Source organism: Oncorhynchus nerka, linkage group LG27 (genome assembly GCF_034236695.1).
Source record: "Oncorhynchus nerka isolate Pitt River linkage group LG27, Oner_Uvic_2.0, whole genome shotgun sequence".
Lineage (NCBI taxonomy): Eukaryota > Metazoa > Chordata > Actinopteri > Salmoniformes > Salmonidae > Oncorhynchus > Oncorhynchus nerka.
This window is the reverse complement of record NC_088422.1, coordinates 107,790,153-107,816,106: the sequence shown is the minus strand read 5'-3', so window position 1 is coordinate 107,816,106 and position 25,954 is coordinate 107,790,153. Positions and strand designations below refer to the sequence as shown.

Sequence of the window (25,954 nt, the reverse complement as noted above, 5' to 3'; positions counted from 1 at the left end):
GATCCTTCGATCCTAAGAGACCTCAAACTAAACAGGAGAAGCAACCGTATGCAAATGGCTGTTGCTGGAGGTTAAATTAACATTTTTAATTAAAAAAATTAGCACCAAACAAACAAAGCAAAACACACTAACGATTAAGTAAATCTAAATAAACCTCTTCAATGAAAATAACACATAGAGAGAGAGAGAGAGAGAGAGAGGGTGAGAGAGAGGGGGGGGGGAAGAGAGCTGTCCAACAGGAGAGAGAGAGAGAGAGGGAGAGAGAGAGACAGAGAGAGAGAGTGAGGGGAGAGACAGGAGAGAGAGAGAGGGGGAGAGGAGAGAGAGAGAGGGGGGAGGGGGTCCAACAGAGAGAGAGAGAGAGAGAGAGAGATAGAGGGTGAGAGAGGAGGGGGGAGGGGAAAGAGAGCTGTCCAACAGAGAGAGAGAGAGAGGGGGAGAGCAGAGAGACAGAGAGAGAGAGAGAGAGGGGGGAGACAGAGGGTGAGAGAGAGAGAGAGAGAGAGAGAGAGAGAGAGAGAGGGGGGAGCAGACAGAGGGGGAGAGAGGGGAGAGAGGGGGAGAGAGAGAGAGAGAGAGAGAGAGAGAGAGAGAGAGAGAGGGGCAGAGAGAGGGGGAAAGAGAGAGAGAGAGACGGGAGAAAGAGAGAGAGAGAGAGAGAGAGAGGAGAGAGAGAGAGAGAGAGAGTGTCAGGGCAGCACTACAGGGGTAGGTATCAGTCACCTCTCATTTCTCTAATGATACCTCTCTGTCCAGGCCGCATCCAGACACCTCTATGATTCACACTACTCAACCAATTATAGACCCTCTTGTCTGCCTCTCTCTCTCTCTCTCTCTCTCTCTCTCTCTCCCTCCCTATCTATCTCTTCTCTCTCTCTCTTCCTCCCTATCTATCTGCTTCTCTCTCTCTTCCTCCCTATCTATCTGCTTCCTCTCTCTCTCTCTCTTCCTCCCTATCTATCTGCTTCTCTCTCTCGCTCTTCCTCCCTATCTATCTGCTTCTCCCTCTCTCTCTCTCTTCCTCCCTATCTATCTGCTTCTCTCTTCCTCCCTATCTATCTGCTTCTCTCTCTCTCTCTCTCTCTCTCCCCTCTCTCTCTTCCTCCCTCTCTCTCTCTCTCTCTCCTCTCTCTCTCTCTCTCTCGTCCCTCACTATCTATCTGCTTCTCTCTTCTCTTCCTTCCTATCTATCTGCTTCCCCTCTCTCTCTCTCTCTCGCTCTTCCTCCCTATCTATCTGCTTCTCCCTCTCTCTCTTCCTCCCTATCTATCTGCTTCCTCTCTCTCTCTCTTCCTCCCTATCTATCTGCTTCTCTCTCTCTCTCTCTCCTCTCTCTCCTCTCTCTCCTTCCTCCCTCTCTCTCTCTCTCTATTCTCTCTCTCTCTCGTCCTCACTATCTATCTGCTTTCTCTCTCTCTCTTCCTTCCTATCTATCTGCTTCCCTTCTCTCTCTCTCTCTTCCTCCCTATCTATCTGCCTCCCTCTCTGTCTCGTCTCTGACTCTCTTCCTCCTCTCCTCTCTCTCTCCCTCTCTCTTCCTCCCTCCTCTCTGTCTCGCTCTCTCTCTCTTCCTCCCTCTCTCTCTCTCTCTCTCTCCCTCTCTCTCTTCCTCCCTCTCTGTCTTGCTCTCTCGCTCTGCCTCGTTCTCAATTCTTTCAATTCAATTTGCTTTATTGGCATGACGTAACAATGTACAATGCTCTCTCCCTCTCTTCCGGTTTCATCTGTTCATCTCTCGTTTGTGTTATGATAGCTTGTCTTATCGTCGGCCCACATTTTTTTCTGTCAGTAGAGTTTGTTTGTAGTGTTTCTTCCTCACTGCCTCTACTTATCTCTCTCTTCTTTCTCTAACTGTCTCTCTTTCCCTCTCTCTTGTTTTCTCAGTCTGAAGAAGTGCCTTGTCAACAGGATGGCGGATCCTTCGATCCTAAGAGACCTCAAACTAAACAGGAGAAGCAACCGTATGCAAATGGCTGTTGCTGGAGGTTAAATTAACATTTTTAATTAAAAAAATTAGCACCAAACAAACAAAGCAAAACACACTAACGATTAAGAAAATCTAAATAAACCTCTTCAATGAAAATACGATATAAGAGACATAGAGAGAGAGAGAGGAAGAGAGAGAGAGAGAGAGAGAGAGGAGACAGGGTTTTATGTAGAGAGGGAGAGCGAGAGACAGAGAGAGAGAGAGGGGGGGAGACAGAGGGTGAGAGAGAGACATAGAGAGAGAGAGAGAGGAAGAGAGAGAGAGAGGAGACAGGGTTTTATGTAGAGAGGGAGAGCGAGAGACAGAGAGAGAGAGAGAGAGAGAGAGAGAGGAAGAGAGAGAGAGAGGAGACAGGGTTTTATGTAGAGAGGGAGAGCGAGAGACAGAGAGAGAGAGAGAGGGGGGGGAGACAGAGGGTGAGAGAGAGAGAGAGGAGAGAGAGAGAGAGAGAGGAGACAGGGTTTTATGTAGGAAGAAGTTCAATCTTTTATCTGATTTCCACAGGAATCAATTGTGATTTATTATGAATTTGCCGGAGTTTACAGATACATAAACACAAATATACTGTATGGTTACGGTCGTCTATTGGGTCGCAATTATGAACCAATATTTTCTAGACAAAGTTCCAGTTTTGAAACTGTGATTATTGTCCACAGTGAAGGAGAATAGATCCTAATAGATTACAATTTTAAACTGACTGACAACATCAAACAATTTGTTTTATATAATTCACTTGGTTTGCATGTCTTGAAAAATTACCCCCCCCCCCCCCCCCCAAGTATCAAAAGGTTTTTTAAACAGCATTGTGAAGCTCCATTTTGCACTCAACATTCCCATCTGATTTAAAAGATATTAGATAAAGATATTAGAGCGTTAGAGTGAAAAAGCAACCTCTCATCCATGGAAACAAGGCCAGGAGGAAGCAGGACTGCATGGTATTGCTCTAGCGCCCTCTAGTGGCGATATAAGGACATACACTAGCTGGATCAAGCGTCGACCATTACCATTCAAAATGTCTGACTTTACTTGGGGAAAAATGTCCTAAAGACAACAGCTCTGTAATATTGTAAAATTTAAAAACAAATAAGAAAGGAAACTATTTAACAAAAAAAATATTTAATTTCATAAAAAACGTTGCATAAAAAAACATTTACTATCAATTCTTCCGTTGGATATCTCATACTTCACAGAAAGGTGATGCAATCTGAGTAATGATGACTCTAATGCTACTGGGTGTTGTGGATAAAGGCACCAGTTCTCAATGTCTGTGTCACTAGACTGAATCAAAATAGGAACAAGGCATTGGTTTTGGGACAAGGTGACAGTTGGTGCCAGTTGGACTTCAGTTGGTGCCAGTTGGACTTTAGTCGTCTCCTCCACACAGACTCAGCAGGACCTTCTGATAGTCTCCTTTAGTGTGCTCCTGATAGGGGACAGAAAATAAAGGAGTTGAGACCCTTTTGGTCCGCTAGGAGCTACAAGGAGGAAGGCAAGTTCAGTCAAGACACTCAGTTTGTCATGAAAGAAGACAGAGCAGGCAGTGGTTTAGAATTCTACGAGATGTTACACTGTATCATTGCTTGCCGTCATATCCCAATAATGTTTGGGGCTGAGAGAGAGAGAGAGAGAGAGAGGGAGGATGAGAGAGAGAGAGAGAGAGAGAGGGAGGATGAGAGAGAGAGAGAGAGAGAGAGAGAGAGGGAGGATGAGAGAGAGAGATAATGCGAGAGAGAGAGAGATAATGTGAGAGAGAGAGAGAGAGACAGAGAGAGACAGAGAGAGAGAGAGAGAGAGAGAGAGAGACAGAGACAGAGAGAGATAATGCGAGAGAGAGAGATAATGCGAGAGAGAGAGAGACAGAGAGAGAGAGAGAGAGAGAGAGAGAGACAGAGAGAGAGACAGAGAGAGACAGAGAGACAGAGAGAGACAGAGAGACAGACAGAGAGACAGAGAGAGAGAGACAGAGAGAGAGAGACAGAGAGAGAGAGAGAGACAGAGAGAGAGAGAGAGACAGAGAGAGAGACAGAGAGACAGAGACAGAGAGAGAGACAGAGAGAGACAGAGAGAGAGACAGAGAGAGAGACAGACAGAGAGAGACAGAGAGAGACAGAGAGAGACAGAGAGACAGAGAGAGAGACAGAGAGAGAGACAGAGAGAGACAGAGAGAGAGAGACAGAGAGAGACAGAGAGAGACAGAGAGAGACAGAGAGAGACAGAGAGAGAGAGAGACAGAGAGAGAGAGAGAGAGAGAGAGAGAGAGACAGAGAGAGAGAGAGACAGAGAGAGACAGAGAGAGAGAGAGAGACAGAGAGAGAGAGAGAGAGAGAGAGAGAGAGAGAGAGAGAGAGAGAGAGAGAGAGAGAGAGAGAGAATGGAAGAGAAACAGAAAAAAGAAGAGTCCTCACAGCGATGGTCTGGTACAAGGACTTCTGGTTCAGTTTCTTAAACTCTGTCCTGATCTTCATGAGGTCCACCTCACAGCGAGACACGACGATCCTGGTCACCACCTTCTCCTTGGCACTTTTACCCTGCAGGTGATGTCAACATCACATGGTGTTATTTATCAGGACAGGTAATTAATGTCCTACAAGCCTGTCGTTGCCGTTGACTACCATTGTTTGTGTCGTCTCCCTTCTCTCTGTCTCTGTGTTTATAGTTACAGTATCCAGGTAGCTTCCTTTCCAATGCTCTAGATGTCTCATTTAAAAAACAAATTTGGAGGGTGGGGGCGGCTCGATTTAATCCGTAACGCTGAAGTTCAGCGCTATATGAAATAACAAAAGGCAACATTCCCGAGTTCGTGGAGACCGGCATTCACGGTAAACGCTGTGTAATGTGGACTCAATTAGAAATTACATTCACATTTCAAGCAGGCCATAGGAGCACTGATCTCCGGCGATGCTGATTGAATAGAGTCCTTGGTGACGGTTTGTGTTTGTTGATGTTTTTACTGAAGAAAGTGTGGATGACGCAACCCCTTGTTTAATCAACTCATTAACTGATACATAATTACTGTGGGATGTTTCTCCCATGAGATCATCTTTGATTCATAATTCAAATCTTCTAAAAGGGGTTGAAGGGAGTTGAAAGGTGTTGAATGGGGTTGAGGTTGAAAAGGAATTGAAGGGGGTTGAAGGGGGTTGAAAGGGTTTGGGGTTGAAGGGTGTTGAAGGGGGTTGAAAGGGGTTGAAGGGGTTGGGGTTGGAAGGGGTTGGGGTTGAAGGGGGTTGAAGGAATTGAAGGGGATGGAAGGGAATTGAAGGGGGTTGAAGGGGGTTCAAGGGGGTTCAAGGGGATTGGATGGGGGTGAGGGGGTTGAAGAGGGTTGAAGGGAATTGCAGGGGTTGAAGGGGATGAAGGGTGTTGGGGTTGAAGGGTGTTGGGGTTCAAAGGGGTTGAAAGGGGTTGAAGGGAGTTGAAGGGGATGAATGGGGGTGAAGGGATTGAAGGGGGTTGAAGGGTGTTGGGTTGAAGAGGATTAGGGGTTGAAGGGTGTTGGGGTTGAAGGGGAGTGAAGGGGGTGAAGGTGTTGAAGGGTGTTGGGGTTGAAGGGGGGTGAAGGGGGATGAAGGGTGTTGGGGTTGAAGGGGTTGGAAGGGTGTTGGGTTGAAGGGGTTGAAGGGGTTGAAGTTGAAGAGGTTTGAAGGGGATTGAAGGGGGTTGAAAGGTGATTGAAGGGGTTGAAGGGGATGGAAGGGTGTTGGGGTTGAAAGGGGTTGGGGTAAAAGGGGATGGAAGGGGGTTGAAGGAGTTGAAGGCGGTTGAAGGGGGTGGAAGGGGTTGAAAGGGGTTGAAAGGGGTTGAAAGGGGATTGAAGGGGGTTGAAGGGGGTTGGGGTCGAAGGGATGGAAGGGGGTTGGGGTTGAAGGGGATTGAAGGCGGTTGAAGGGGGTGGAAGGGTGTTGAAGGATTGAAGGGTGTTGAAGGGTTGAAGGGTGTTGAAGGGTTGAAGGGGATGGAAGGGGATTGAAGGGTGTTGGCGTTGAAGGGAGTTGAAGGATTTTGAAGGGGATTGAACGGGTTTATACCAAATGTACAAATAACAATGAGTTAATTCTTTGTTTCTAATGAGGACTTGTAGTTCACCATCGTACTCAGTCACACGACAAGAGGTTAACAGATAATTACCTTCATGGCTTCGCCCAGTCTGTTAGCAAAGTACTGTTGTTTGTTCTCAAAGCACTCCACTGAAAAAACAAAGCAGAGAAGAAGAGAACAGATTGAAATCACCTCAACTTTGTTTCTGATATCCTCTCTGGACCTGTCACTTCCTGTTGTTCTTTCTAAAGGGTTCCTGGTAAGGAGGATGCCTGCAGTGTATAGGCACAGATCCACAGTTTGTTTCTTAAGGGCACGACATCCCTTGAAATCAAATGTTGTTTTCTTCAAACAACTTGCAATTACTGTTAATAAGGAATGAATCGACCGAGGGCCCATCTGGTACAAATAGGAGGGAAGGAGAGGAAGCAAGGTGGAGAGGAGTAGAGAACCCACCCCCACCCCCCTTCTTTCCTCTCACTGCCAGGTGTAATACGGTTCATAGACAACATGACGGCAGAGAGAGACCAACAGAGAGAAAGGGAGAGAGACAGAGAGAGGGAAAGGGAGAGAGACAGAGAGGGAGAAATGGAGAGAGACAGAGAGAAAGGGGCAGAGACACAGAGCGAGGGAAAGGGAGAGAGACACAGAGAGAGAAATGGAGAGAGACACAGAGAGAGAAAGGGAGAGAGACAGAGACACAGAGAGAGGGAAAGGTAGAGAGACACAGAGAGAGAAATGGAGAGAGACACAGAGACACAGAGAGAGGGAAAGGGAGAGAAACACAGAGAGAGAAAGGGAGAGAGACAAAGACACACAGAGAAACAGATACACAGAAGACACACAGAAAGAGAGAAAGGAGAGAGAAAGGGAGAGAGACACAGAGAGAAAGGGAGAGAGACAGAGACACACAGAGAAACATAGATACACAGGAGACACACAGAGAGAGAGAAAGGGAGAGAGAGAGACACACAGAGAGACACAGAGAGAGAAAGGGAGAGAGAAAGACATAGAGAGACACAGAGAGAGAGAAAGGGAGAGAGAGAGGCACACAGAGAGAGAGAAAGGGAGAGAGACAGAGAGAAAGGGAGACACACAGAGAGAGAAAGGGAGAGAGAGAGAGACACATAGAGAGAAAGGGAGAGAGAGAGAGAGACACAGAGAGAGAGAAAGGGAGAGAGAGAGAGAGAGAAAGGGAGAGAGAGAGAGACACAGAGAGAGAGAAAGGGAGAGAGAGAGAGAGACACAGAGAGAGAGAAAGGGAGAGAGAGAGAGAGAGACACAGAGAGAGAGAAAGGGAGAGAGACACAGAGAGAGAGAAAGGGAGAGAGACACAGAGAGAGAGAAAGGGAGAGAGACACAGAGAGAGAGAAAGGGAGAGAGAGAGAGACACAGAGAGAGAGAAAGGGAGAGAGAGAGAGAGACACAGAGAGAGAGAAAGGGAGAGAGACACAGAGAGAGAGAGAAAGGGAGAGAGACACAGAGAGAGAGAAAGGGAGAGAGAGAGAGACACAGAGAGAGAGAAAGGGAGAGAGAGAGAGAGACACAGAGAGAGAGAAAGGGAGAGAGACACAGAGAGAGAGAAAGGGAGAGAGACACAGAGAGAGAAAGGGAGAGAGAGAGAGAGACACAGAGAGAGATAGAGTAACACATAAACAGCGGAAGTGGAGTCTTGAGTGAGTGACACAGACATTCCGGCATGGAGACGGGAGCCTCATACATAATCAATGGACAGGTAATGTTATGCTGAAGAGATTAAATAGATAGATCATTCTGGAACTAGTCAGAGAGGAATTTATTGGCTTTGTAGGAGTGTGTCAGAAACAATGGAGATGTTTAGAAGTCAATGTAGAGGTAGGAGTATCTAGTGTAGAGGTTAGAGTATCTAATGTAGAGGTAAGAGGAGCTAGAGGAGCTAATGTAGAGGTAAGAGGAGCTAATGTAGAGGTAAGAGTATCTAGTGTAGAGGTAAGAGTATCTAGTGTTGAGGTAAGAGGAGCTAATGTAGAGGTAAGAGTATCTAGTGTAGAGGTAAGAGTATCTAGTGTAGAGGTAAGAGTATCTAGTGTTGAGGTAAGAGGAGCTAATGTAGAGGTAAGAGTATCTAGTGTAGAGGTAAGAGGATCTAGTGGAGGTAATGTATCTAGAGGTAAGAGGAGCTAATGTAGTGGTAAGAGTATAGAGGAGCTAATGTAGAGGTAAGAAGCTAATGTATCTAATGTAGTGGTAAGAGTATCTAATGTAGTGGTAAGAGTATCTAATGTAGAGGTAAGAGGTGCTAGAGGAGCTAATGTAGAGGTAAGAGTATCTAATGTAGAGGTAAGAGGAGCTAATGTCGTGGTAAGAGTATCTAATGTAGTGGTAAGAGTATCTAATGTAGTAGTAAGAGTATCTAATGTAGTGGTAAGAGTATCTAATGTAGAGGTAAGAGTATCTAATGTAGTGGTAAGAATATCTAATGTAGAGGTAAGAGGTGCTAGAGGAGCTAATGTAGAGGTAAGAGTATCTAATGTCGTGGTAAGAGTATCTAATGTAGTGGTAAGAGTATCTAATGTAGTGGTAAGAGTATCTAATGTAGTAGTAAGAGTATCTAATGTAGTGGTAAGAGTATCTAATGTAGTGGTAAGAGTATCTAATGTAGTGGTAAGAGGAGCTAATGTAGAGGTAAGAGTATCTAATGTAGAGGTAAGAGTATCTAATGTAGTAGTAAGAGGAGCTAGAGGAGCTAATGTAGAGGTAAGAGTATCTAATGTAGTGGTAAGAGGAGCTAATGTAGAGGTAAGAGTATCTAATGTAGTGGTAAGAGTATCTAATGTAGTGGTAAGAGGTGCTAGAGGAGCTAATGTAGAGGTAAGTGTATCTCATGTAGTGGTAAGAGGAGCTAATGTAGTGGTAAGAGGAGCTTATGTAGTAGTAAGAGGAGCTAGAGGAGCTAATGTAGAGGTAAGAGGAGCTAATGTGGAAGTAAGAGTATCTAATTGTGACGACCCTCCCACTCTGTCTGCCGTATTCTGTCTTTGTTCTTGTTTCCTTATTAGGATGCCGGTGGGCGGAGTTGAGAGGGTCGTCAGCTACATGGGAAACACCTGGGCCAGGTGTCTCCCAGGATAAATAGACCTCTTCCACATTCATGGAGGAGACTCTCTCCATGCAGACACCTTTTGTAGATTGTGTTGTGGTTCTTGGTGGCCTTTTGTTTGTTTGCTTTGGCACCTTTCAACACCCTGCATTATCACATTTGTGCATGCAAAACACTCACTTACACTACTGATTACTGATTACACACACCATTGTATATTATACTTCGTTGCTTTAGTTAATAAATATATATTTTGCTACTCCTTATCTCCACGTTGTCTCCCTTTGTTACGGGCATTGAGCCGGTTCGTGACAAGTGGGGGCTCATCCGGGATATTTGAACTATTGGTTTGGGAGACCGTGAAGGTACGTGTTTGGTTTGCATATTGTGTTTGAGTGTGATCGGCCCAGTATTGGTTGCCTTTGTTGTTTGGTTTGTGTGCTGTGTTGGAGAGACTATAATGGTTAGTTTCCAGGCCCTGCCTAGCCTGAACTCTTGTTCTACTTTCTGTTGGGACGTCAGTCTGAGGTGAGTAATCTGCTGTGTACCTCGGTGGGAGATTTGGGTAGGGTAGTGGAACTTGCTACCCGGAGCTATAGCCTTTTTCCCCTGATAGGTTTAGCGACGTGTTTCATTTTTTGGAATATGTTGGGCATGGTTAATGTTTGTTATTTTTGTGTGGTGTCTGTGGACTGAGCAGTTGTCTCGGGGGCACATCCGTGGCTTGGTGGAATTTGCCAGCATGCTGGGGAGTTCTATTTCCTTGCCAGCGGGCTACAGTGCGTAAATTCCCACCGCAAATCTGCACGAAGACTAGGGTTGAGTTATTGTAGGTTTTGGGGAAGCTCCGTATCTCATCTCTCTTCTGTGGTGCTCAGGGTGATTGTCAATTCTCGGGTTGTGGTCTCGTGTGCTCAGCAGAAGGGAAGAGCGATAATTTTTTTTTGATTATGGCGTCTTATGTAGATAAGTTCATTCGCTCTCCATCAGAGGAATTGTTAGATTTAGGTACGAAAGAACAGCTGTTAAAGGTCGCGGAACACTACAAGGTTGAGATTAGTGATAAACGTCTAAAGAATTCTAATGTAGAGTTAAGAGTATCTCATGTAGTGGTAAGAGGAGCTAATGTAGAGGTAAGAGTATCTCATGTAGTGGTAAGAGGAGCTAATGTAGTGGTAAGAGGAGCTTATGTAGTAGTAAGAGGAGCTAGAGGAGCTAATGTAGAGGTAAGAGGAGCTAATGTGGAAGTAAGAGTATCTAATGTAGTGGTAAGAGTATCTAATGTCGTGGTAAGAGTATCTAATGTAGTGGTAAGAGGAGCTTATGTAGAGGTAAGAGGTGCTAGAGGAGCTAATGTAGAGGTAAGAGTATCTCATGTAGTGGTAAGAGGAGCTAATGTAGTGGTAAGAGGAGCTTATGTAGTAGTAAGAGGAGCTAGAGGAGCTAATGTAGAGGTAAGAGGAGCTAATGTAGAGGTAAGAGGAGCTAGAGGATCTAATGTAGAGGTAAGAGTATCTAATGTAGAGGTAAGAGTATCTAATTTAGAGGTAAGAGGAGCTAATGTAGAGGTAAGAGTATCTAATGTAGTAGTAAGAGGAGCTAGAGGAGCTAATGTAGAGGTAAGAGTATCTAATGTAGAGGTAAGAGTATCTAATGTAGATCTAATGTAGAGGTAAGAGGAGCTAGAGGAGCTAAATGTAAGAGGAGCTTATGTAGTAGTAAGAAGAGCTAGATGAGCTAATGTAGAGGTAAGAGGAGCTAGAGGATCTAATGTAGAGGTAAGAGTATCTAATGTAGAGGTAAGAGTATCTAATGTAGTAGTAAGAGGAGCTAGAGGAGCTAATGTAGAGGTAAGAGTATCTAATGTAGTGGTATGAGTATCTAATGTAGTGGTAAGAGTATCTAATGTAGAGGTAAGAGGAGCTAGAGGAGCTAATGTAGAGGTAAGATGAGCTAGAGGAGCTAATGTAGAGGTAAGAGTATCTAATGTAGAGGTAAGAGGAGCTAGAGGAGCTAATGTAGAGGTAAGAGGAGCTAGTGTAGAGATAAGCGTATCTAATGTAGTAGTAAGAGGAGCTAATGTCGTGGTAAGAGTATCTAATGTAGTAGTAAGAGGAGCTAGAGGAGCTAATGTAGAGGTAAGAGTATCTAGTGTAGAGGTAAGAGGAGCTAGAGGAGCTAATGTAGAGGTAAGAGGAGCTAATGTGGAAGTAAGAGTATCTAATGTAGTGGTAAGAGTATCTAATGTCGTGGTAAGAGTATCTAATATAGTAGTAAGAGGAGCTAGAGGAGCTAATGTAGAGGTAAGAGGAGCTCATGTAGAGGTAAGAGTATCTCATGTAGAGGTAAGAGTATCTCATGTAGTGGTAAGAGGAGCTAATGTAGAGGTAAGAGGAGCTAATGTCGTGGTAAGAGTATCTAATGTAGTAGTAAGAGGAGCTAGAGGAGCTCATGTAGAGGTAAGAGTATCTCATGTAGAGGTAAGAGTATCTCATGTAGTGGTAAGAGGAGCTTGAGGAGCTAATGTAGAGGTAAGAGGAGCTAATGTGGAAGTAAGAGTATCTAATGTAGTGGTAAGAGGAGCTAATGTAGAGGTAAGAGGAGCTAATGTCGTGGTAAGAGTATCTAATGTAGTAGTAAGAGGAGCTAGAGGAGATGTATATAATGTAAGAGGAGCTTGAGGAGTGGTAAGAGGAGCTAATGTGGAAGTAAGAGTATCTAATGTAGTGGTAAGAGTATCTAATGTAGTGGTAAGAGTATCTAATGTAGAGGTAAGAGGTGCTAGAGGAGCTAATGTGGAGGTAAGAGTATCTCATGTAGTGGTAAGAGGAGCTAATATAGTGGTAAGAGGAGCTTATGTAGTAGTAAGAGGAGCTAGAGGAGCTAATGTAGAGGTAAGAGGAGCTAATGTAGAGGTAAGAGGGGCTAGAGGAGCTAATGTAGAGGTAAGAGTATCTAATGTAGAGGTAAGAGTGTCTAATGTAGAGGTAAGAGGAGCTACAGGAGATGCTCCGGGATGCTGGCCTTCTAGGCAGAGTTGCAAATAAAAATCTAAATCTCAGACTGGTCAATAAAAATAAAAGATTAAGATGGGCAAAAGAACACAGACACTGGACAGAGGAACTCTGCCTAGAAGGCCAGCATCCCGGAGTCTCCTCTTCACTGTTGACGTTGAGACAGGTGTTTTGAGGGTACTATTTAATGATGCAGCCAGTTGAGGACTTGTGAGACGTCTGTTTCTCAAACGTGACACTCTAATGTACTTGTCCTCTTTCTCAGTTGTGCGCCGGGGCCTCTCACTCCTTTCTATTCTTGTTAGAGCCAGTTTGAGCTGCTCTATGAAGGGAGTAGTACACAGCGTTGTACGAGATTTTCAGTTTCTTGGCAATTTCTCAAATGGAATAGCCGTAATTTCTCAGAACAAGAATAGACTGACGAGTTTGAGAAGAAAGTTTTTTTGTTTCTGGCCATTTGAGCCTGTAATCGAACCCACAAATGCTGATGCTCAAGATACTCAACTAGTCTAAAGAAGGACAGTTTTATTGCTTCTTTAGTCAGATCAACAGTTTTCTAATTGCAAAAGGGGTTTCTAACGATAAATTAGGCTTTTAAATGATAAACTTGGATTAGCTAACACAATGTGCCATTGGAATGGGCCTCTGATAATGGGCCTCTGATAATGGGCCTCTGATAATGGGCCTCTGATAATGGGCCTCTGTACTTGGATTAGCTAACACAACGTGCCATTGGAACACAGGAGTGATGGTTGCTGATAATGGGCCTCTGATAATGGGCCTCTGATAATGGGCCTCTGATAATGGGCCTCTGATAATGGGCCTCTGATAATGGGCCTCTGATAATGGGCCTCTGATAATGGGCCTCTGTACGCCTACGTAGATATTCCATTAAAAGGAAATCAGCCGTTTCCAGCTACAATCGTAATTTACAACATTAACAATTTCTACACTGTATTTCTGATCAATTTGATGTTATTTTAATGGACAATTTTTTTTCTTTCAAAAACAAGGAGATTTCTAAGTGACCCAAAACTTTTGAACAGAAGTGTATATATATATATATTATATAATGTAGGTATATGATATATAGATATGGATGTATATATTATACTATGCAGGTATATGATATATAGATATGGATGTATATATTATAGGTTATATGATATAGATATAGATGTATGTATTAGAGAATGTAGGTATATGATATAGATGTATATATTATAGAATATATGTTCTATGATATAGATATATATATGATAGAATACAGGTTATATGTTATAGATATAGATGTATATATTATAGAATACAGGTTATATGTTATAGATGTATATATTATAGAATGTAGGTATATGATATAGATATAGATGTATATATTATAGAATACAGGTAATATGATATAGATATTGATGTATATATTATAGGAAACAGGTTATATGGTATAGATATAGATGTATATGTTATAGAATACAGGTTATATGTTATAGATATAGATGTATATATTATAGAATACAGGTTATATGTTATAGATATAGATGTATATATTATAGAATACAGGTTATATGATATAGATATAGATGTATATATTATAGAATACAGGTTATATGATATAGATGTATATATTATAGAATACAGGTTATTTGTTATAGATATAGATGTATATATTATAGAATACAGGTTATATGATATAGATGTATATATTATAGGAAACAGGTTATATGGTATAGATATAGATGTATATGTTATAGAATACAGGTTATATGTTATAGATATAGATGTATATATTATAGAATACAGGTTATATGATATAGATATAGATGTATATATTATAGAATACAGGTTATATGATATAGATATAGATGTATATATTATAGAATACAGGTTATTTGTTATAGATGTATATATTATAGAATACAGGTTATATATAGATATAGATGTATATATTATAGAATACAGGTTATATGTTATAGATATAGATGTATATATTATAGAATACAGGTTATATGATATAGATATAGATGTATATATTATAGAATACAGGTTATATGTTATAGATATAGATGTATATATTATAGAATACAGGTTATATGATATAGATATAGATGTATATATTATAGAATACAGGTTATATGGTATAGATATAGATGTATATATTATAGAATACAGGTTATATGATATAGATGTATATATTATAGAATAGGTATATGATATATATGAATACAGGGTTATATGATATAGATGTATATATTATAGAATACAGGTTATATGGTATAGATATAGATGTATATATTATAGAATACAGGTTATATGATATAGATGTATATATTATAGAATGTATGTATATGATATAGATGTATATATTATAGAATACAGGGTTATATGATATATATGTATATATTATAGAATGTAGGTATATGATATAGATGTATATATTATAGAATGTATGTATATGATATAGATGTATATATTATAGAATACAGGGTTATATGATATATATGTATATATTATAGAATGTAGGTATATGATATAGATGTATATATTATAGTATACAGGGTTATATGATATAGATGTATATATTATAGAATGTAGGTATATGATATAGATGTATATATTATAGAATGTAGGTATATGATATAGATGTATATATTATAGAATACAGGGTTATATGATATAGATGTATATATTATAGTATACAGGGTTATATGATATAGATGTATATATTATAGAATGTAGGTATATGATATAGATGTATATATTATAGAATGTAGGTATATGATATAGATGTATATATTCTAGAATGTAGGTATATGATATAGATGTATATATTATAGAATGTAGGTATATGATATAGATGTATATATTATAGAATACAGGGTTATATGATATAGATGTATATATTCAGATAGCTGTCTACTACCCTAACTAATCTACAGAGACACAGGTCTCCCTATGATATAGATGTATATATTATAGAATGTAGCTCTTGTATATGATAAACACTGTATATATTATAGAATGACACAGGTATATGCAACAGACCTACAGAGACAGTATATTATAGAATGTAGATATATGATATAGATGTATATATTATAGAATGTAGATATCTGATATAGATATAGATGTATATATTATAGAATGTAGATATATGATATGTAGAATGTTACCCAGTGTCAGAAAGGACTTCTCCAGGTCTCCCTTCACCTCCTTCCTGATGCTCTCAGCTGTCTATACCCCTAACTAATCTACATGGACACAGCTCTTGTACCTGTCAAACACTGGAACAGACACAGCCAACTAATTACAGAGGTCAGCTTTCTGAAGAGACACAGCTGTCTACTACCCCTAACTAAAAGAAACATCTGTCTTCTTTACGTCTAAAAATGTCAGAGACACAGCTGTCGCCATCTAACTTTGAGTTTTAGTATTTTCTCCAAACAGCTGTCTATCCTAACTAATGCAGAGACACAGCTGTCCTCGTTACAGAGTCTGGTACCTTTCTGAGACACAGCTGGGGACACTTCTCTCTGACATGATGGTGATCCATGAGACCAGCTGTCAGTACCCCTTTCAGAGACTCTGTCTACTCCTGCCTCATACAGAGCCTACAGAGACAGGATAGGACCATCAACACAGCTGTCTACTACCCCTAACTAATCTACAGAGACACACCTGTCTACTACCCCTAACTAATCTACAGAGACAAAGCTGTATACTACCCCTAACTAATCTACAGAGACACAGCTGTCTACTACCCCTAACTAATCTACAGAGACACAGCTGTCTACTACCCCTAACTAATCTACAGAGACACAGCTGTCTACTACCCCTAACTAATCTACAGAGACACAGCTGTCTACTACCCCTAACTAATCTACAGAGACACAGCTGTCTACTACCCCTAACTAATCTACAGAGACACAGCTGTCTACTACCCTAACTAATCTACAGAGACACAGCTGTCTACTACCCCTAACTAATCTACAGAGACACAGCTGTCTACTACCCCTAACTAATCTACAGAGACACAGCTGTCTACTACCCCTAACTAATCTACAGAGACACAGCTGTCTACTACCCCTAACTAATCTACAGAGACACAGCTGTCTACTACCCCTAACTAATCTACAGAGACACAGCTGTCTACTACCCCTAACTAATCTACAGACACAGCTGTCTACTACCCCTAACTAATCTACAGAGACACACCTGTCTACTACCCCTAACTAATCTACAGAGACACACCTGTCTACTACCCTAACTAATCTACAGAGACACAGCTGTCTACTACCCCTAACTAATCTACAGAGACACAGCTGTCTACTACCCCTAACTAATCTACAGAGACACAGCTGTCTAGAGACACACTACCCCTAACTAATCTACAGAGACACAGCTGTCTACTACCCCTAACTAATCTACAGAGACACAGCTGTATACTACCCCTAACTAATCTAGCTGTCTACTACCCCTAACTAATCTACAGAGACACAGCTGTCTACTACCCCTAACTAATCTACAGAGACACACCTGTATACTACCCCTAACTAATCTACAGAGACACACCTGTCTACTACCCCTAACTAATCTACAGAGACACACCTGTCTACTACCCCTAACTAATCTACAGAGACACAGCTGTCTACTACCCCTAACTAATCTACAGAGAGCTGTCTACTACCCCTAACTAATCTACAGAGACACAGCTGTCTACTACCCCTAACTAATCTACAGAGACACAGCTCTACTACCCCTAACTAATCTACAGAGACACAGCTGTCATACTACCCCTAACTAATCTACAGAGACACACCTGTATACTACCCTAACTAATCTACAGAGACACAGCTGCTGTCTACTACCCTAACTAATCTACAGAGACACAGCTGTCTACTACCCCTAACTAATCTACAGAGACACAGCTGTCTACTACCCCTAACTAATCTACAGAGACACAGCTGTCTACTACCCCTAACTAATCTACAGAGACACAGCTGTCTACTACCCCTAACTAATCTACAGAGACACAGCTGTCTACTACCCCTAACTAATCTACAGAGACACAGCTGTCTACTACCCCTAACTAATCTACAGAGACACAGCTGTCTACTACCCCTAACTAATCTACAGAGACACAGCTGTCTACTACCCCTAACTAATCTACAGAGACACACCTGTCTACTACCCCTAACTAATCTACAGACACACCTGTCTACTACCCCTAACTAATCTACAGACACAGCTGTCTACTACCCCTAACTAATCTACAGACACAGTGTGTCTCTAAACTAATCTACAGAGACACACCTGTCTACTACCCCTAACTAATCTACAGAGACACACCTGTCTACTACCCCTAACTAATCTACATAGACACACCTGTCTACTACCCCTAACTAATCTACAGAGACACAGCTGTCTACTACCCCTAACTAATCTACAGACACACCTGTATACTACCCCTAACTAATCTACAGAGACACACCTGCATACTACCCCTAACTAATCTACAGAGACACACCTGTATACTACACCTAACTAATCTACAGAGACACAGCTGTCTACTACCCCTAACTAATCTACAGAGACAAGCTGTCACTCCCCTGATTGGTTCTGACACAGCTGTCTACTTAACTAATCTACAGAGACACAGCTGCATACTGATTAATTCAGAGACACACCTGTTTTAACTGTCTGTATCACAGCTGTTACTATTGGTTCTGAGTACAGTGTTTTACTGTCTGTATCAATGCTTTAGTGATTGGTTCTGGTACAGTGTTTTACTGTCTGTATCAATGCTTTAGTGTTTGGTTCTGGTACAGTGTTTTACTGTCTGTATCAATGCTTTAGTGATTGGTTCTGGTACAGTGTTTTACTGTCTGTATTAATGCTTTAGTGATTGGTTCTGGTACAGTGTTTTACTGTCTGTATCAATGCTTTAGTGTTTGGTTCTGGTAGGGTGTTTTACTGTCTGTATCAATGCTTTAGTGATTGGTTCTGGTAGGGTGTTTTACTGTCCGTATTAATGCTTTAGTGATTGGTTCTGGTAGGGTGTTTTACTGTCTGTATCAATGCTTTAGTGATTGGTTCTGGTAGGGTGTTTTACTGTCTGTATCAATGCTTTAGTGTTTGGTTCTGGTAGGGTGTTTTACTGTCTGTATCAATGCTTTAGTGTTTGGTTCTGGTAGGGTGTTTTACTGTCTGTATCAATGCTTTAGTGATTGGTTCTGGTAGGGTGTTTTACTGTCTGTATCAATGCTTTAGTGATTGGTTCTGGTAGGGTGTTTTACTGTCTGTATCAATGCTTTAGTGTTTGGTTCTGGTACAGTGTTTCAGTGTCTGTATATGTGTCTTACTCTGGCATCCTGGTCGATCTTCTCGTAGTCAACAATATTTGAGGGCTCATCTCTCTTTGCCTATTGAATGACATAGAATACAATGGAGAACACAGTTTTACACCAATATTCAGACAAGATTCCTTCGTATCCAAATCATTACTATTAATGGTCGGTCAGTCTTAGGAAGCTAGACATCGTAAAGTCATTGTGTGATCCTACCTGTACCAGGGCCAACAGCAGATTCCTGAAGTCTCCTGATGTGTCTCCTACCTGTACCAGGGGCAACAGCAGTCTCCTGATGTGTCTCCTACCTGTACCAGGGCCAACAGCAGACTCCTGTAGTCTCCTGATGTGTCTCCTACCTGTACCAGGGCCAACAGCAGACTCCTGAAGTCTCCTGATGTGTCTCCTACCTGTACCAGGGCCAACAGCAGACTCCTGTAGTCTCCTGATGTATCTCCTACCTGTACCAGGGCCAACAGCAGACTCCTGAAGTCTCCTGATGTGTCTCCTACCTGTACCAGGGCCAACAGCAGACTCCTGAAGTCTCCTGATGTGTCTCCGACCTGTACCAGGGCCAACAGCAGTCACCTGATGTGTCTCCTACCTGTACCAGGGCCAACAGCAGACTCCTGTAGTCTCCTGATGTGTCTCCTACCTGTACCAGGGCCAACAGCAGACTCCTGAAGTCTCCTGATGTGTCTCCTACCTGTACCAGGGCCAACAGCAGACTCCTGAAGTCTCCTGATGTGTCTCCTACCTGTACCAGGGCCAACAGCAGACTCCTGAAGTCTCCTGATGTGTCTCCTACCTGTACCAGGGCCAACAGCAGACTCCTGAAGTCTCCTGATGTGTCTCCTACCTGTACCAGGGCCAACAGCAGACTCCTGAAGTCTCCTGATGTGTCTCCTACCTGTACCAGGGCCAACAGCAGACTCCTGAAGTCTCCTGATGTGTCTCCTACCTGTACCAGGGCCAACAGCAGACTCCTGAAGTCTCCTGATGTGTCTCCTACCTGTACCAGGGCCAACAGCAGACTCCTGAAGTCTCCTGATGTGTCTCCAGCCACGTCCTTCTCCAGCTCCTTCTTAAACACTATAAAGTATTAAAAAACACACAAGTCTCCTGTGTGTATCCTACCTTTCACAACCAGGGCCAACATCAGACTCCTGATTCTAGTTGCTTCTCCTACTGTACACTCCTACCTGTACCAGGGCCAACAGCAGACTCCTGAAGTCTCCTGATGTGTCTCCAGCCACGTCCTTCTCCAGCTCCTTCTTAAACACTATAAAGTATTAAAAAACACACAATCCTTAAACACTGTGGATATTTTAACAGCAGTATGACTAGTTTTTACAGACCCTTTTTTAAACACACAACCCTGGAGGGAAGAGTGGTTTTCAATCTGATCTCAGACCCTAGGGATTCTAGTTGTTTCTCCTACTTACAGTACAGACCCTGTAGGACGAGTGGTTTTGATTTCAGACCAGTTCTTCAGCGCTGCGGAACAGACCATCTCTATCAGGTAGCAGTCATTTTAGGCCACACATCCATCAGACCAGGAGAGGGTAGCAGTCTCCTAGGCCCCACATCCATCAGACCAGGAGAGGGTAGCAGTCTGTGTCCCCAGACCCTGAAGAGAACAGTGGTTTTAACAGCAGTATGACTAGTACAGACCCTGGAGGGAAGAGTGGTTTTAACAGCAGTATGACTAGTACAGACCCTGGAGGGAAGAGTGGTTTTAACAGCAGTATGACTAGTACAGACCCTGGAGGGAAGAGTGGTTTTAACAGCAGTATGACTAGCAGTCCATCAGACCCTGGAGGGAAGAGTGGTTTTAACAGCATCCATCAGACCAGGAGGGGTAGCAGTGACCCTGGAGGGAAGAGTGGTTTTGATCAGCAGTATGCCCTACATACAGACCAGGAGAGGGAAGAGTGGTTTTAACAGCAGTTTAGGCCACTACATCCATCAGACCAGGGAGGGAAGAGTGACTGTTCTGTGTCGTTTTAGGACACATCCATCAGACCAGGAGAGGGAAGCAGTGACTGTGATCTGTGTCGTAGGCCACACATCCATCAGACCAGGGAGGGAGCAGTGACTGTGATCTGGTTTTGGCCACACATCCATCAGACCAGGGTAGCATGACTGATCTGTGTAGGCCACACATCCATCAGACCAGGGAGGGAAGTGACTGTGATCTGTGTCGTTTATCCATCAGACAGTCAGGAGAGGGTAGATCCCTGGAGTGAAGAGCTGATCTTCATCAGTCCCAGAATTACAGCCTCCAGGCCCAGACAGATCCCTGTGAGGGAAGAGTGATAGGTTTAAAATACACAGAGATGATAGACCACATCCATCAGACCAGGAGAGGGTCCCACTCTAAAAATGACTGATGATCTGGTCACTTAAAAAAATAGGCCCCACATCCATCAGACCAGGAGAGGGTAGCAGTGACTGTAAAATCTGTGTCGTCCCACTTAGGCCACACATCCATCAGACCAGGAGAGATGGTAGTCCCAGTGAGATGTGACCGTCTGTAAAATCGATTTAGGCCACACATCCATCAGACCAGAGATGGTAGCAGTGACTGTGATCTGTGAGATGTTTAGGTCCCACATCCAAAAGACCAGAGAGGGCAGCAGTGACTGTGATCAGAGATGTGTCGTTTTAGGCTAAAATACACGAGATGATAGACCGGCCTCCTCTAAAATACCAGAGATGATGGATCCCTTAAAATCTCAGAGATGCGACCGTCCCACTGAGATGTACCGTCTTCATCTAAAAGTCCCAGAGATTACCGTCCCTCCAAATACCAGAGAGAGACCATCCCCACCTAAAGTACACAGAGATGATAGACCGTCCCACTGAGATGATAGACCGTCCCACTGTAAACTACACAGAGATGATAGAGTCCCACTAAAATACACAGAGATGATAGACCGTCCCACAGACCGTCCCACTCTAAAATACACAGAGATGATAGACCGTCCCACTCTAAAATACAGAGATGATAGACCGTCCCACTGTAAACTACACAGAGATGATATAGCGTCCCACTGTAAAATACACAGAGATGATAGACCGTCCCACTACACAGAGATAAAATACACAGAGATGATAGACCGTCCCACTCTAAAATACACAGAGATGATAGACCGTCCCACTCTAAAATACACAGAGATGATAGACACTGAGATGATAGACCTCCCACTCCATAAAATACAGAGAGATGATAGACACTGAGATGATAGAGAGATGATAGACCGTCCCACTCCACAGAGATGATAGACCATCCACTGTAAACTACACAGAGATGATAGACCGTCCCACTCTAAAATACACAGAGATGATAGACCGTCCACACCTGGGGATGTCCCACTGGTAAAATACACAGAGATGATAGACCGTCCCACTCTAAAATACACAGAGATGATAGACCGTCCACTTAAAATACAGAGATGATAGACCGTCCCACTGAGATCTAGACCGGGTCCCACTCTAAAATACACAGAGATGATGGACCGTCCCACTCTAAAAAATACACAGAGATGATAGACCGTCCCACTCTAAAATACACAGAGATGATAGACCGTCCCACTGAGATGATAGACCTAAAATACACAGAGATGATAGACCGTCCCACTCTAAAAATACACAGAGATGATAGACCGTCCCACTCTAAAATACACAGAGATGATAGACCGTCCCACTCTAAAATACACAGAGATGATCTAAAATACACAGAGATGATAGACCGTCCCACTCTAAAATACACAGAGATGATAGACCGTCCCACTCTAAAATACACAGAGATGATAGACTGAGATGATGGACGTCCCACTCTAAAATACACAGAGATGATAGACCGTCCCACTCTAAAATACACAGAGATGATAGACCGTCCCACTCTAAAATACACAGAGATGATAGACCGTCCCCACTCTAAAATACACAGAGATGATAGACCGTCCCACTCTAAAATACACAGAGATGATAGACCGTCCCACTCTAAAATACACAGAGATGATAGACCGTCACCCACTGGAGATGATAGACCGTCCCACTCTAAACTACACAGAGATGATAGACCGTCCCACTCTAAAAATACAGCCGTCCCGTCCCACAGAGATGATAGACCGTCCCACTCTAAAATACACAGAGATGATAGACCGTCCCACTCTAAAAATACACAGAGATGATAGACCGTCCCACTCTAAAATACACAGAGATGATAGACCGTCCCACTCTAAAATACACAGAGATGATAGACCGCCCCACTCTAAAATACACAGAGATGATAGGACCGTCCACCACAGAGATGATAGACCGTCCACTCTAAAATACACAGAGATGATAGACCGTCCCACTGTAAAATACACAGAGATGATAGACAGTCCCACTGTAAAATACACAGAGATGATAGACCGTCCCACTCTAAAATACACAGAGATGATAGACTGTCCCACTGTAAAATACACAGAGATGATAGACCGTCCCACTCTAAATAGAGAATACACAGAGATGATAGACCGTCCCACTCTAAAATAAAATACAGAGATGATAGACCGTCCCACACAGAGATATAGAATCCCACTGTCTAGAGATGATAGACCGTTGGATTATCTTGATGTCCACATTAGCAGCAGTTGCTTTAAAAATGAAAAAGCATCTTGCTGAACAAAAAACTCTATTTCCCTGCCTTCACCTTCCCATCTCTTCACCTTCTTGGATCTCTTCTCATGGAAATATTCTTGCTGAACAAAAATTCAGAGAGTGTTATTAACATACATTTATGTTAATCTAGTTCTCCTCTGGGAGTAGCTCCGTCTGGTCAGGATGTCAATGATGGTCAGCTCATCCACACCTGGGGAACATGGGAAATATTCCAGAGGTGTTATTAACATACATTTATGTTAATTAGTTGACAGCTGGGGAACATGGGAAATATTCCAGAGGTGTTATTAACATACATTTATGTTAATTAGTTGACAGCTGGGGAACATGGGAAATATTCCAGAGGTGTGATTAACATAAATTTATGTTAATTAGTTGACAGCTGGGGAACATGGGAAATATTCCAGAGGTGTGATTAACATAAATTTATGTTAATTAGTTGACAGCTGGGGAACATGGGAAATATTCCAGAGGTGTGATTAACATAAATTTATGTTAATTAGTTGACAGCTGGGGAACATGGGAAATATTCCAGAGGTGTGATTAACATAAATTTATGTTAATTAGTTGACAGCTGGGGAACATGGGAAATAAATATTAACATGTTTTATAGCTGGGAACATGGGAAATATTCCAGAGGTGGATTAACATACATTTATGTTAATTAGTTGACAGCTGGGAACATGGCTATTAACATACATTTATGTTAATTAGTTGACAGCTGGGGAACATGGGAAATATTCCATTTATATACAACGGCCACACTAGCTTTAAGTATATAGAGTAGGTATATTATAGTGTAAATGATATATCTCATGAAAACGTTTTTGATGAGATTGACACTGATAAAAAAAGAGATGAAATGCCAAATCAGCAACCGTCACATTTCCTTCATGTATCACTGTATCAAGGCCTCGATTCGGTACAGTAAACACTGTTGGTGGAAAAAACCAGCTAGTCAGGGCTTTCATTGGGTACAGGGGGGGCTGCAGTGAGCTAGCAGTGGTTGGTTTGTGGCAGACCGACAGGGCTGGAAAGCTAAGGCGTTGTCAGACAGAAAATCCATGTATACTCTGTGGGGTTTAGTGAAGTTATGTTGGGAACACAGGCAGGAAAGTGACTCAACCAGCACTGTGCTCACGGAGATGTTTCCATGGAGATGTTTCCATAGAGATGTTTCCATAGAGATGTTTCCATTAATATAAATACAAACCAATGTCAAGAATCAGGATTACGTTTTTTTCTCTAAATCGCCGGAATTGAACAACGATTGATGAAAATGGTGTGAAAAGACAATGCTTTCACAGGCATAGACAACAAGGATGGCAATAGATACTATGGAAATACAATGTTGCTGAGATGAAATATGGTCAACTGATCCAATGATGTCTGTTTACGGGCACGGCACCACAGAAGAAAGGTACGATGTGGTTGGCAAGGTGTAGTAACGTAAAACGGCCAGCAGATGGCGCAAAATGGCGCGAAATGCATACAGCAACATAATGAGAGGCAGCGCATTACTGTTGCCACCTCATACTGTGTTCTGTTTATATCGTAACCACTCTAGATAAAAACGGAATTACTATGATATTATGACACTTAATATTAGTGCAAATACATTGTGACAGATATATTAATGCACTCATCAAGTTCACACCGTATTTCTCATCTACAAAACATTATGAAGCGATAGACTGTAATTGATGGGACTACGGTAATCCTTGCTGTGATTCTCTCACCCTTGGTTTTGACAGCCGTTTCTATCCTGGCGGCATCTTTAGCTGGATCAAAATCTCTTTCTGCCACCACCGTGGGGAATTTAGGCTCGCTCTCCTGAAGGGGACACAGTTACCAAGTTACCCGTTTACAATCACCTGACAGAGGACAGATTTAATTACAGGTTGACCCCATGACCTTAACGTTGACATTAGTTCAGCTATAGTGAACTCACCCCGCCAAAATTCAGCGTGAGCTGGCCCAGGAACTCGGAAACCAACGCCATTGTGAAATCCCTGTTAAAAAATAAATAAAAAATAGATAAATTATATTAGGTTAAAAGTATAGGATGGGCTGTAAAATTAGCTTTAGGATGTGTCACACCGTCACCGTGGTAACCCAGCTGGAGGCTCCAAAGGTCTCATTTATGATGTTAGATACGGAATGAGGTCACTTCCTTACAGACTAGTACCAGACAGACACATACATAATAAACTGAAAAGTTACAGTAGTTGTCGAGACAACGAATGACAAACGTGTAAACATTTAAACACACAACATGCGATTACCGCCCAAAATCAGGGTTTAGATGAAAATCCATTGTCTTTTTCTTGTTAAATTGACAGAAAATCAGTTGGGAGGAGTAGTCATTTTTTTTTCCAACAATGGCAGAGGTCAATAATATTTAATCACCTAGCAACCGTGCATGACAGAGTTCTTGGAGTGGGAACTAACTTCCCCTCCTCCATGTAAGCAGGAAGTGTGAGTCACATATCCTGGTCCATTCCACAGGCCCTGCTGTGTTGCATATAGACCCACAGCGTACCGTACTGGTACCTTTAATGAACTCAGAATCTGTCTTGGCTCCACAGGCCCTGTTGTGTTGCATATAGACCCACAGCGTACTGTACTGGTACCTTTAATGAACTCAGAATCTGTCTTGGCTCCACAGGCCCTGTTGTGTTGCATATAGACCCACAGCGTACCGTACTGGTACCTTTAATGAACTCAGAATCAGTCTTGACTCCACAGGCCCTGTTGTGTTGCATATAGACCCACTGTACTGGTACCTGTAATGAACTCAGAATCTGTCTTGACTCCACAG

The 25,954-nt window shown here is 42.4% G+C and overlaps 1 protein-coding gene across 1 annotated transcript; it reads right to left on the bottom strand.

Moving 5' to 3' along the window:
- Positions 1-3,086: 3,086 nt before the first annotated feature.
- On the bottom strand, positions 3,087-25,135 carry LOC135565177 (annexin A2-A-like). The gene is made up of 11 exons (XM_065011240.1): positions 25,085-25,135; positions 24,873-24,966; positions 19,649-19,741; positions 19,048-19,551; positions 18,819-19,006; positions 18,475-18,534; positions 15,615-15,723; positions 15,286-15,342; positions 6,116-6,174; positions 4,393-4,515; positions 3,087-3,410 (listed from the first exon to the last, which is right to left on the bottom strand). The coding sequence occupies exons 1-11, from the start codon at positions 25,133-25,135 to the stop codon at positions 3,351-3,353; spliced, it is 1,398 nt and encodes a 465-aa protein (XP_064867312.1). The 3' UTR covers positions 3,087-3,350.
- Between the last annotated feature and the right edge of the window lie 819 nt (positions 25,136-25,954).

Coding starts and splice junctions, on each gene's coding strand:
- LOC135565177 (XM_065011240.1), bottom strand. CDS start 25,135: ATGGCGTTGGTTTCCGAGTTCCTGGGCCAGCTCACGCTGAATTTTGGC. Junction 15,343..15,614: donor CCCAGCTGTGTCTCAGAAAG/GTACCAGACTCT, acceptor GGGTATAGACAG/CTGAGAGCATCAGGAAGGAG. Junction 4,516..6,115: donor GACTGGGCGAAGCCATGAAG/GTAATTATCTGT, acceptor CATCACCTGCAG/GGTAAAAGTGCCAAGGAGAA.